Source organism: Ovis canadensis, chromosome 4, assembly GCF_042477335.2.
Source record: "Ovis canadensis isolate MfBH-ARS-UI-01 breed Bighorn chromosome 4, ARS-UI_OviCan_v2, whole genome shotgun sequence".
Classification (NCBI taxonomy): Eukaryota; Metazoa; Chordata; class Mammalia; order Artiodactyla; family Bovidae; genus Ovis; species Ovis canadensis.
In genome coordinates this window covers 19,265,589-19,278,050 of record NC_091248.1, presented here as the reverse complement: position 1 = coordinate 19,278,050, position 12,462 = coordinate 19,265,589, and the positions used below count along the sequence as shown (strand labels likewise).

The window sequence follows — 12,462 nt, the reverse complement described above, 5'->3', positions numbered from 1 at the left end:
GATTCAATGTACATAACCTCAAGAACATAGAAATAGTAAAACATTAGTAAAATAATTAGAAAGTGCTGAGTTTTTAATATGTACCTTTGTTTTTAATATTATTTATTTGCAAGCTTACGTATTTTATCTTTTAATAATTGCTTTATTTAACAACAGGCCTCCCTAGTAGCTCAGTTGGTAAAAAAGTTTCCTGCAGTATAGGAGACACCGGTTCGACCCCTGGGTTGGGAAGATCCCCTGGAGAAGGGAAAGGCTACCCAGTCTAGCATTCTGGCTTGGAGAATTCCATGCACTGTATAGTCCATGGGGTCACAAAGAGCCGGACACGACTGAGAAACTTTCACTTTCACTTATTTAACAGCTGGCTTGCAAAACTTTAAAAATTTCAACCATCTGCTCTCACCAGGTAGATGGCATGAGCCAGGTTGAGTGCACGCCTGGGCTTCCCTGAGTTGTCACTAAGTTCTTCAATTGTTTAAGTCAGCGACATAGCTTGGAAATAAAGTGCTAAAAGATAATTAGCAAAAGGAAATAATTTCACGGGTTTTTTTTTTTAATAAACACTGCATAACTCTATCATCATTCTTATTGCTTTGCTTCTAGGTAGCACTCAGTCTAGTTCATATTGGATAGATGTAACGCTTTTCAAGGTTCCATAATAACAGGTTACAATTTCCACCCATTTTTAAAATATATTCTGAGCAGGGACAGACTGCTCCCACAGTCGCTGACTTCCTTCCTTTGATGAGAAGGTCCCTTGCTCTCCACCCAGTTCCTGTCTCCCTGGACGCTGTGCCCTTTCCCATGGCCGCAGGGGCGGCGGTGTGGCGGGTCCTCTTGCCACAGGAAGGAAACAGCCAGTACACACAAGAAGGGCAGGAGTGCTCTCCTGGGCTTGCTCTGAATCCCACCCCCACCCCCCAAGCCCTAGGGTTTCAAGGGTGCTTCCATGACAAACAAGATGCCCAGAATTGTATTTGTGTCAGGGGTGTGTGTGTGTGCTGAGTCGCTCAGCTGTGTCTGATTCTTTGCAACCATTGTGGATGGTAGCCCATCAGGCTTCTCTGTTCATGGGATTTTCCTGGCGAGAATACTGGAGTGGGTTTGCCGTTACCTCCTCTAGGGGATCCTCCTGACCCAGCGACTGAACCTGCATCTCCTTTGTCTCGTATTGCAGGCAAATTCTTTGCTGCTGAGTACCTGGGAAGCCCACTGCGTCATGAACTGTAGAATTAACTGCTTTGTCTGGAAACAGGCCGAGTGTTTACTGTTGTTTCCAGTTGTAGAGCAAGACGTTAGGTGACTTTGAAGATGACTGGCCCCCATATAGGGAGACCATCAGTGAAGTTCCTGTCCTGTCCTGTGCACTCTAAGCGCAGGCCAGCTCGTGGCTCTTCTCTGAGCAAGAGAAGCTCTCATCTGGAAGCATGGGGATCTGTTGACAGCCGTTCTGCCAGAAAACCACACAGCCGGACCCAGAATACTTCTAGATTTTCAGATCTGCTAAGTCACACCGACTACAATGCAAGTTCTTGTTATTGTTATTATTAATTTTACACTGAGCAAACTCAAATCTTCTATTTGAAAATAGACACTTTATTTCTCTCATTTTATTCCCTTAATTTAGAATTTCCTAATGGCACCCCACTCCAGTACTCTTGCCTGGAGAATCTCATGGATGGAGGAGCCTGGTGGGCTACAGTCCATGGGGTCGCTGAGGGTCAGACATGACTGAGAGATTTCACTTTCACTTTTCACTTTCCTGCATTGGAGAAGGAAATGGTAACCCACTCCAGTGTTCTTGCCTGGAGAATCCCAGGGATCGGGGAGCCTGGTGGGCTGCCGTCTATGGGGTCGCACAGAGTCAGACACGACTGAAGTGACTTAGCAGCGGTAGCAAAGTTCTTTAAAATGGAATACTTGTTTACAAATTGAAAAACGATCAGCTTGAAACATCACAATGGTTGTCATGGTGGTGGTGGTGGTGGTGGTGCTGCTGCTGCTAAGTCGCCTCAGTTGTGTCTGACTCTGTGCGACCCCATAGACGGCAGCCCACCAGGCTCCCCCATCCATGGGATTTTCCAGGCAAGAGTACTGGAGTGGGGTGTCATCATGGTGGCGCTTTAACCTATAAATCATTTAGAACAGGAGACAATGGCTCCCTTTCCCCTCTATGTCTTTAAAATCCTTTGCCAATTATCTTAGAAATGGATACCCAAGGAAAGGCTGATTTCCTCAAGCCTGGTGTAGGAAATGTATAAGAACAATCATTGGACAGTAAAATTTAAAAAATATAAAACAAACTGAGGATCTGTAAATCAAATGTAAAACAAATTGAGCTCTCTATGCATTGATTTCTAAAATCCCCAGGGTCTTGTCATTGAAACAAGTAGCTACTAACTTGTTAATAACTTAATCATAACAAATATTGCAGATTTCTTAAAGAATTCAGTGCAGTTAGTGGACAAACTCCACCAGCATAATCCACAATCAAGGTTCAACTAAAACTGAAGTCAGAGAGTGAGCTGGTTAGTTATGGGCAGAAATCCATGTGCACAGCTATACTGGCTTAGACATGCATATGAAGCACCAATGCACGTGATTAGATATACAAAGGTTAATATGAAAGCTTATTAATAAGAATCAAAAAGATTAAAGTGTACAGACCAAGGAACTACTATTTCCTGTTTGCTACATTTCTGCAAGGGAAATTCAAACACATCACCAAAACCCTACTTGCGATGACCTTTGTGCCACGAGGCTGAGAGGTCACTTGGCTTAATCATTCTCTTCCATGTATGCACCAGTATTCAACCCCTCAGACCCCACAGGCTGGCCTGACCAGGGTGCCGGGGAGAGGGTGACAGCTTGGACCAGGCCAAGGGACCCGCAGTCCTGAACCAAGTGATGCAGAGGCCAGGTCCACGCAGCTTCACATTTGCTCTGATCTACTTTGAAGAGGCTGCGTTTTGTTTACCCTAAGTTAAATTCACCATGGAAGAGTTACTGATGCTTCTTGCAACAGAAAGTGACTTTAAATGAGATATAGGATCCCAAAGACTGATGAGTTGAACACACAACTTCACTCACCCTGTTCTATTCTCCTCTTAGCTTCTAAGATTATCAGGAAACTGAATCCTTTCATCTCTGGGTTCTAAGAGCACACGTGCTAATGCCAGGAGCATTTCTAGTCACCCCTTTGGTTTGTAAAAGCAGGAATGAGAAATGGAGGCGGGGTTCAGCCCTGAAGCGGCCAGTCCTGCACTGAGCCTGTCCCTGGAGGAGGACAGCGCCCTGGTGACTTCTGCCTTTCAGGTGTGTGGCCACACTGCTTTGACTCATGTGCCCGTCTTCATCCCTGGCACCTGGTCTTCCCTCTGCACCTGCTGCTCTCCAGATGCAAGAAGGAAATCACAGGCTGCATCCCGCATGCGGTGAACACTGTTGGTTATGGAAGCAGTATGTACTCCTCACATGTCCCAGTGAGCAGAATTCCTGTGCTGACCAGCAGCTCCACATGCCCAGGGAAAGCTGACTCCCATCCCGGCAGTCAGGATGCCTCTGACTCCTCTTCTGGGATTCCATTCTCATCAGGGACTAGGTCAGCCCTGGACCCAACCTTGGTCTACCAGACAAGAGAGAAACTCTGCAGCTGGCCATTTCTGGAAAGGCTTCCCTTTCCTATGAAACTACTAGGAAAATGGTGTCTTCCCCTTTTCTGAGAATTCTGGCGTCTGGATGGGATGCAGGGAATGGCTATGGGGCCCTGGCCAGCCTGAGGAGGAAGCCCACCTCAGAGATGACTAGGGAGACCCTTGATGGCAACTCTGGGCCTCAGGTTCAGCCCTGAAGTGTGTCCTCCTGGGACTCCTGTTCCACGAGGTGAGAGACTTTTACCTGAGCAGGCTTAAGACAGAAGATTTGCAGCCTGTATTAGTTATCTACTGCCATGGATCAAACGACTCAAAATGTAGAGGCTTCAAAGCACAACAATCCATCCCGTAGTCTGTGTGGGTGTGGAATCTGGGCTCGGCTCTGATTCTGGGTCTCACAGGCTGTAATCAAGGTGTGGACCAAGGCCGTGGTCTCACCTGCAGGCTCGACTGGGGAGCCTGTGTGAGCGTGCAGGGTTGCTTGGTGGCTGTGGGCAGGACTCACCGCTCAGGTCAGTGGGCGAAGAGCCTCAGTTCCCCACTGAGCATTAGCTAAAGGCTCCCTCTGCCCTTGCCACGTAGCCACCCTGTAGAGCAGATCTCAGCGTGGCAGCCGGCTTCCCTTGGGGTGAGCACACGAGAGGCTCCAGATGGAAGCCAGAGACTGTCCGCACCCGATCTCAGAGGTGGCAGGTGACGCCACTGCAGCCACATCCTCGCTGTCAGATGGGAGTCCATGTGCAAGAGGAGGGGCTACACAGGGGGTGAACATGAGGTGGGGGGCATCGAGGGCTCCCTGACAGCTGGCCCAGACCAGGAGGCCGCTGAGGAACGGGGGCCCCGGCTGGGATGCTGATGCCTGCTACAAGCCCCCCGTCTCCACGGCTTGCCTGCATGTGAGGCCCTGCTGATACTGTGGAGAACACCCACAGACAGACCTCAGGGCTGGGGCTGGACGCCCTTTTGACCAGGACAGCCTCCAAGCAGCTCCAGCTAGTGGATCAGCACACACAGACCTAGCAGCGAGTATGCTGAGGAGAAGAGTGCCTGGAGGAGGACAGGGAGGGGCAGCCACGCTAAAGACAGGCTCCTCGGAGAGGGCAGGCCGGGCCCCACCCTGCTGACAAGCGCCTGAGTACAGGAAGCGCTCAGACCAATCTGGCGTCCAGGCGGGCCCCCAGCAGTTGAAGGGCCAGTCACTTACAGGCCTCTTAGAACCAAACAGACACACTAGGGTACAGTGACTTTCTGACTACAAACCAATTTCGATTTCAAAAGAGCCCAAAGAAAGAAAGTGAAGTCGCTCAGTCGTGTCCGACTCTTTGCAACCCCACGGACTGCAGCCTACCAGGCTCCTCTGTCCATGGGATTTTCCAGGCAAGAGTACCAGAGTGGGTTGCCATTTCCTTCCCCAGGGGCTCTTCCTGACCCAGCGATTGAACCCGAGTCTCCCGCATTGCAGGCAGACGCTTTACCCTCTGAGCCACCAGGGAAGTTTCAAAGGAAAGCCCAGGAGCCCCAGGTACGTGTGGCACTCGGCTAGCACACACCTCCTTTAGTGTGCCTCTGTTCTGGGTCAGCATGATCTTAATAGACAGGAGCCAAGTGCTGCTAAAATTTTAAGCATCACAATGGGAAGGAAGGTCTGTCCTGGCTCAGGGCCTGGGGCCCAGCTGTTGCTCACATCAGCTGGCAGAAGGCCAGGGATGGAAGGGAGGCTTGGGAGCAGTGACAGGAACACCAGTAAAGGCGTGAGGACAGCAACCAAGACCAGGGACAGGGAGATGGCTTGAACCGAAGGTTCTGGAGCAGGCGAGATCACAATCAAGGGTGTGGTGCAGAGGACCTATTTCATATCTTGTCACTTCCCAGGTGGTGCTGGTGGTGAAGAATCTGCCTGCCAGGGCAGGAGACACAAGAGCCTGGGCTTTGATCCCTGGGTCAGTAAGCTCCCCTGGAGAGGAAAATGGCAACCCGCCCCAGTATTCTTGCCTAGAGGATCCCGTGGAGAGAAGAGCCTGGCAGGCTACGGCACGTGGGGTCTCAGAGTCAGGCACGGCTGAGCACACACACATGCTCTCTACCACCTTCTCACATCTGCCTGCAAATCCAGTTACTATTGATTCACTGCTACTTAACTCTCTCCATCCTATCGTTGGTTGTGCCGACTGGTTTCCAAGAAAACATACTTCACCTCTTTGTCACAACCTAGGTGGAGACACCACCAGGGTACAGATCACAAACAAGGTGCACAGCAGAAGGGGTCTGGTTGGAGCTGCAGCACAGGAGGAGGAAAGTGCAGGGAGAGGCCAGCTGAGACTGAAGGTCAAAGACACCTAATGTCGGCTGCTGGACCTGTGAGACTGGGGCCAGTGCAGAAGCTGCTCCAGGCTCAGCTTCCTCCTCACCAGCTTTCCCCAGACAGCACAGAGCGAGATCTCACCTGGCCTCCAGGTAGTCAGGTCTTGTTTGCACCACAGACACATTGCTTCTCAGAGAACACAGGTCTAACATTGAACTCAGGAGGAAACACACCAGTGTGTGTGGCTGGCATCTGAATATCCCTACTGAGCTCCCACGGCTATAAATAAGTGGACGTCTGATGAGAGCGCAGGTGAGGTGTGTGTGCCGACAGGGTGGCAAAATCACACCCAGTACGCTACGTGCCAACCCAAGGTGCCCTGGAGACAGGCGGAGAGCAGTACCCATATTTCAGCATGATGTAAGTACATCAAACAAATGAAAACAAAGGATTCTTTTTCTTTCACTTATTAAAAGACCTGAATCAAAGGCGATGAATTGCTTTCTCCCTGGCTGAGTGGTCGATTCCAGTTTTTCACACTGTAAACAACGCTCAGCAGAGTCCTGCTAATTAGGTAAGTAAATGCTTCAAAGTGGATGCCATAACTCCCGGGGCACCCACGGCTGGTAGTGGGGAGGGGAGGAGGAAGGGCGGGGGCAGAAGGAGCAGGGCTCTGGGTGGTCCCAGCACGAATGGGCCCTTATCTTTGTGCCCCCTGTGCCTCTGTGCTCTCTTCCTGGCATTTCTGTGAGTGTGTTTGAGAGGACGAGCAGGAAGGAGGGCAGGGGAAGTTCCCTGGAAACGCACGTGGGGAGACTAAGGTGTGTAACTGACCCAGGACTGAGAAGGAGATGGAGCCTCCAGACGGGAACACCAGGGACCTTCCCTTCTGTCTGGTGCAGGTCCAACCTCTGCACAGACCTTTGTCTCAAAGGCTCCCAAGGGTGGGAGGGGTGTGGCTCCTCAGCACTGGAGGGACGCAGGAACAAACTCTCCTCCAGGATGACGCAGCTTTTAACAAGCTGGGGACTTGGTCATCCAGTGGTTAGAACTCCGCCCTTCCAATGCCCAAGCACAGGTTCAGCCCTGGGCGGAGAACTACGACCCCGCCTGCCATGTGGCATGGCCAAATCAAAAGAAAAGCAGCTGCTAAATCCTGTCCTTAGTCTGTCTGGCAGACGCCACACATGCCAACACCACCGTCAAACCCAGGCAGGCTGGGGGAGACTGGGGTCTGCAGGCTGACAGAAAGTCACCTGTAGGCCTGGCTCTCCCACCCAGTGTGGGCCCCCGGCGGTGGCCCCTCCTCACTGCCAGGGACCCCGCTCTCCACCCAGTCCTTCCTCCGACCGGCTCCCCAGGGAGGACGATCCGCGGAGGTGAGGATGGCAGCCACAGGAGCAGCCACTGAAAGCCTGGGCCTTGGCGTGCGGAGCTTCAAACCCACCCTCTTCAGGGATGAAACAGCCCCGGAGCTGTCCAAGCCTCGGTTGTCATCTTTCTGACTCATCTGTCTAATCCTCCATTTCTGAATCCCCTACAAACTTCATTTGCATTTGGAAGTAGGCCCAATGTCAAGATGATCAAACGTATTTTGAGGATGAAAAAGAAGTCTTTTGTGAAAAGAGATAAAATGAATCAGGATTATTTTGCCTAGAGAAAGTTGGTAAGTAATTCAACAATTATCTTCTCTACCCAGAAGCTGGCAGGGAGCTAGCTGTCATTTCCAAGGAAGACAGAAAAAGATCAAGTGGTCGGATGGTGGAAAAGGATGAACTTCCTAACCAGAGGGCTGCAGAGCTCAAGTGGGCACATAGGCATCAGCTGCTCCCCGGGTGGAATGCACAGAGAAATTATGCTGTTGGGAAAATGCAACCCTGGCGGGTACCTGGTTTATAACAATGCATGCTGCATAGCTCAGGAGTCCTGAAGTCGGGACACACACAGGCTCAGTACATGGACGATGCCCTCTGTGTGTGTGTGTTACTGTTGTTTAGTCGCTGAGTCACATCTGACTCTTTGCGACCCCATGGACTGTAGCCCACCAGGCTCCTCTGTCCATGGGATTTCCCAGGCAAGAATACTGGAGTGGGTTGCCATTTCCTTCTCCAGGGGATCTTACTGACCCAGGGATGAAACCTGCATTGGCAGGTGATTGTTTACCACGGAGCCACCAGGAAACCCTGTACGTATGTGCAGGTATATATAAAGAGCCTAGGCCCTCTGGAAGCAGGGATGCTCTACACAGTGTTTGTTAAAGTTCAAAAGAAATCCCAGGAAACAATTAAGAAGGGCTGATCTCAGACAGGGTGTGACAGGAAGCAGAAACAAAACCAGTTTTCGATTCTTGCTGTCACTAGACTCAAATCAGGCTGGTCCCCTCCTGGGGCCTCAGCCTCCCCTTCTTCAGGACTAACATTTGGCCACTGGGTTCACAAACTCTTAATGGGTAAGCCCCGTGCATCTCTGGAGCACAGCCCCCTGCCCACCGGCATGCACAGCCCCCTGCCCACGGGCATGCACAGCCCCCTGCCCACGGGCATGCACAGCCGGCCGCAGCGGGCTGTATGACTGCATCACGCTGTGCTGCGCTGACACCAGCGAGCATTCTGAGGCCGGTTCTAACTCGAGGAACGTTTCTCCGCTCCTGGCTGGCTGCCTTGGCCCACAGAATACAGTTTTGGCTGAACTCTAACCGCGCTCTGAATGATTAATGGGTTAAACAATGTTACACGGGTGCCTGCCTGGCATCCAGAGTGCGTTCACTGTTAACCAGACACAGTGCGTCGAGCGTTTAGCGAGAAAAGCCAGAGGGGAGAGGCACACACATCCCCAGGCAAGAACGGAAAGTCTGGAAACCCAGCCCCGACACCAGAGACGGCGGAGACGAGGCGTAGACACGGAGGGGACCAAGAGCACCTACGTGCGGGGCCCGGCCTTGGGCTGGAGGCCTGGGCAGCGGCGCCTTCCCCGGGAGCAGGCTCGGCCGCGGCCGCGGCGGGAGGCGGGTAGGGCGGGGGCGGGGGCAGCACTAGCTGGGGGGGGGCCCGAGCGGCGCCCCGGGGGGGCTTCTGTGGCACCTGCCGTCCGACACCTACATGGAATCAACAGGGGTCACTTCAGAAGGTGAAGCCACCGCTCTCCGCCTCCCATAGAGGGCACGTCACCAGCACTCACCCACACCAAGGACAAAGTCACGGCCCCAGACGCACGCACAGCCGCACCGGACGCAGCCACACCTGCACTGGACCCGGCCACACCCGGCACCCGACCCAGACACACCCGCACCGGACCCACACCTGGCACCCAACCCAGCCACACCCGCAACCGGGCCCGGTCACACCCACATCGGACCCAGCCACACCCGGCACCCGACCCAGACACACCCGCACCGGACCCAGCCACACCCACACCAGACCCACACCTGGCACCCAACCCAGCCACACCGCAACCGGGCCCGGTCACACCCACATCGGACCCAGCCACACCCGCACTGGACCCAGCCACACCCGGCACCTGACCCAGGTACACCCGCACCGGACCCACACCTGGCACCCAACCCAGCCACACCGCAACCGGGCCCGGTCACACCCACATCGGACCCAGCCACACCCGCACTGGACCCAGCCACACCCGGCACCTGACCCAGGTACACCCGCACCGGACCCAGTCACACCCACACCAACCCAACCCAGCCACACCCGCAACCGGACCCAGTCACACCGGGCACCCAACCCGGCCACACCCGGCACGCGATCCAGCCATTCTTGGCACCGAATGGAGCCACACCCCACACCAAATCCAACCTCTCACATGATTCAATTATTTTATATTTTTGGAAGGCACAGTCTTTTTAAATTCTGGGCCTGCAACTATTAAAACTCCCTAAGGAACTCCTTTTCTTCACGATAGTCTTTTTCAGGTTCACAGGTTTGTTTGTTTTTTTTTTTTTGGCTTGTTCTTGTTGCTTATATTTATCATCTACTATAATTTAATAATCCCCTAATTTTGTTTCCCTCCTTAAGCTCATTTATACTATCAATCTCTTTGTTTGTGGTAATAGCTTTCAAACTTTGTCTCAAAAATGGTCCTTGGCTGGAGAAAGGGAGAGAAGTGGGGTCCCTCACTCCTGTCTTTCTCTCAGACCGTCAGAGCAACCCTCCTTGATCTATTCACATTGGGGATTTATTTACAATTTTCTATGAAAATGATCTGCTAATAACATTTTTGAAAGTCAGTGACTTGACACAGGATATGAGTTACTAGTGTCATAAGCTGTGCTCATTATATTCATTTTAAAAAAGTTTCTTAAAGCTCTAACATTTAGACTCTTCTAGTAACTAATAGAGTCTTATACTTCATGCTCTTTATCAGACTATTAATAAAAATATTGAGACTTCATTTCTTCATCAAGGGTTATACCCATTTATTCCTTCTCTTGGTTATAGTTCTTTAGACACAGCAAAATATCAATTTTCCTATGTCTACATATCATTTCCTCTCTCAAAGTGCAAATGAGCTAAGGCAGTCTGAATGGGTGTGGTTCGCCTGGCCCACAGGTAAGGACAAAACAGCACCAACCCCAAGGCAGGTAGACGAAGAGGCTCACCACTAGAAGGCTTGGTTTTGTTTAGCAACAAATTTGGGTCAAGACCCAAAGCCAGCCAGCTGCAATACTACTTTAGCACAAGTCCCAAACATTTAAAACATTTTGATCTCTAGGGATCTGATACAAAAACCTCAGCGTATTCCGTTGTGGTTTGAACTACTTTTAAAGCATTATCTTTTAACCTAAAGCCAAGATTTTGGTTAAAAGTTCTGCTTGTGATGGCAATATTGTACTTTTAATTCATGGGGATTTCTGATGGTGATGGAAATCTGCCTTGAAATGGCCAAGACCCCTGACCTCAAAAATTATTCAAAGTTATTGTCTGGAGGAAAGGAACTTCTGGCCTCCTCCTTAATCCTCACAAACAAGTTTGTGGACCAGAGATAGACTCATGCCCAGTTACTACCATCCACACCTCTTTGTAGAGGGAACTATCACCATAGTTTTCACTTTAAAATCCCATCTCTCTTCTCCTTTGATCCCCTTGGGTATCAGCAGCCCAACCCATGCCAGAATCTCTAAGCTCATCAGAGATGGGCCTCAGTCTTTCAAGGCTCCATCAGGAGGCCCTTCCTGGGGCTGAAATGGGCTGGTCTGGCCAGGAGGTTTACCAGACTCAACACATCGCCACTACGCTTAGCATGGATGCCTCTAAGAATTTCAACAGGGAACTCTCAATCTGAGTTCATCATGCATTTATGAAAAGAGTGAGGAGGCGGCTTAGAAGGCAGAATAGGGGTCTCACTGTTAAGAGAAAAAACAGGATTAGCTGAAGGAGCTATTGATCCTTTAAATTGGATAGCTTTTCCTTTGGGAAAGAGGATGCACTGACATGAAATACAGGCTACGGCTCCTTAGAAAAGTCGATTCCCACGCTGTGAAATGCTAAGACATTAAAAGCAAGGTACTAACCAGGGGAAAATGCTGACAAACAGCCAAGTAGCTCTCATGAAAGTTTTAGGGACTAACAGTGAGACATTGCATCCTTGGGCATATTTTCCCTTTGAGGGCTGCAGCCATGAGGTCAAGGGCAGACCACGAAGGTACCCAGGAGACTGAACAGCACCCGTGTAAGGAGGCTGAGGCACTTGTGTCAGAGGCTTACCTTGGTCCCTCCGTAAATGAAATAACAAACAGTGAGTGATTTTAGAATAAAACTGGCTAGCCCTGGCTCATGGACCTAGGGATGGGAGTAGGATGTTATGATCTAATAGGTCTTTCTGCTCACACATAATTGCACCCTTTTAAACTATATTATGATTGCACCCTCTTTAACTTGGGTTCCCTTTTTCTCTAAGAGAATCATATATAAAAGCTATAGAACTGGTGTGCTCAAAAAGTGACTGAACTGTTGTCACCTGATCTTTAAAGGCCCTGGGTTGAAAGTCTTTCACACCGTCATCCGTGGGCTCCACCCTTGGACTCATCGCCTTCTACAAGCAGACACCAACTCCCAGCCACACGCACAGGCTCCCCATCAGGCGCCCCCTCCAGAGCCTCCTCAGTCACCCTCACCTTTCCCCACTGGCCCACCTTCTAAATGCCTGCACCACCCCCGGAAAATGCCTGCAGGGTATTATATGACTCACGACTGTTTATTTCCAGACTTTCTTTCTTTAGCCTAAATATTCTTCGGGTTAATGCCATCCCAGAGGAGGCCACTGCAGAGGTGAGGAGCAGCGCTAAGATGCAGGCCAAGCACCCAGAGGCGTGCAGACACGGTCACTCACCCGTCCTGCCCTTCCTGCCCTCCTCCCTGTCCTCCGTGCGGGGGGGCACCAGCGGGCTGGGTGGTGGGGGCTGTGGTGGAGGGGGAGCCGGTGCCCGCCTCTTCTTCTTCTGTAAGTCAATCTGCGACCCCAGAGACATCTGCAAAGCACAAAGAAGGACAAAGGGTC

General features: G+C 51.2%; 1 protein-coding gene across 3 annotated transcripts in view; it reads right to left on the bottom strand.

Annotated features, from left to right (window-relative positions):
• COBL (cordon-bleu WH2 repeat protein) overlaps positions 1-12,462 on the bottom strand; it is a 304,019-nt gene that overhangs the window by 72,390 nt on the left and 219,167 nt on the right. For all 3 annotated transcript variants that reach the window (XM_069587302.1, XM_069587304.1, XM_069587303.1), the window contains 2 exons: positions 12,295-12,433; positions 8,879-9,049 (listed from right to left, as the gene is read on the bottom strand). In XM_069587302.1, coding sequence (XP_069443403.1) covers positions 8,879-9,049; positions 12,295-12,433 — 310 coding nt within the window. The remainder of the gene's footprint in view (positions 1-8,878; positions 9,050-12,294; positions 12,434-12,462) is intronic.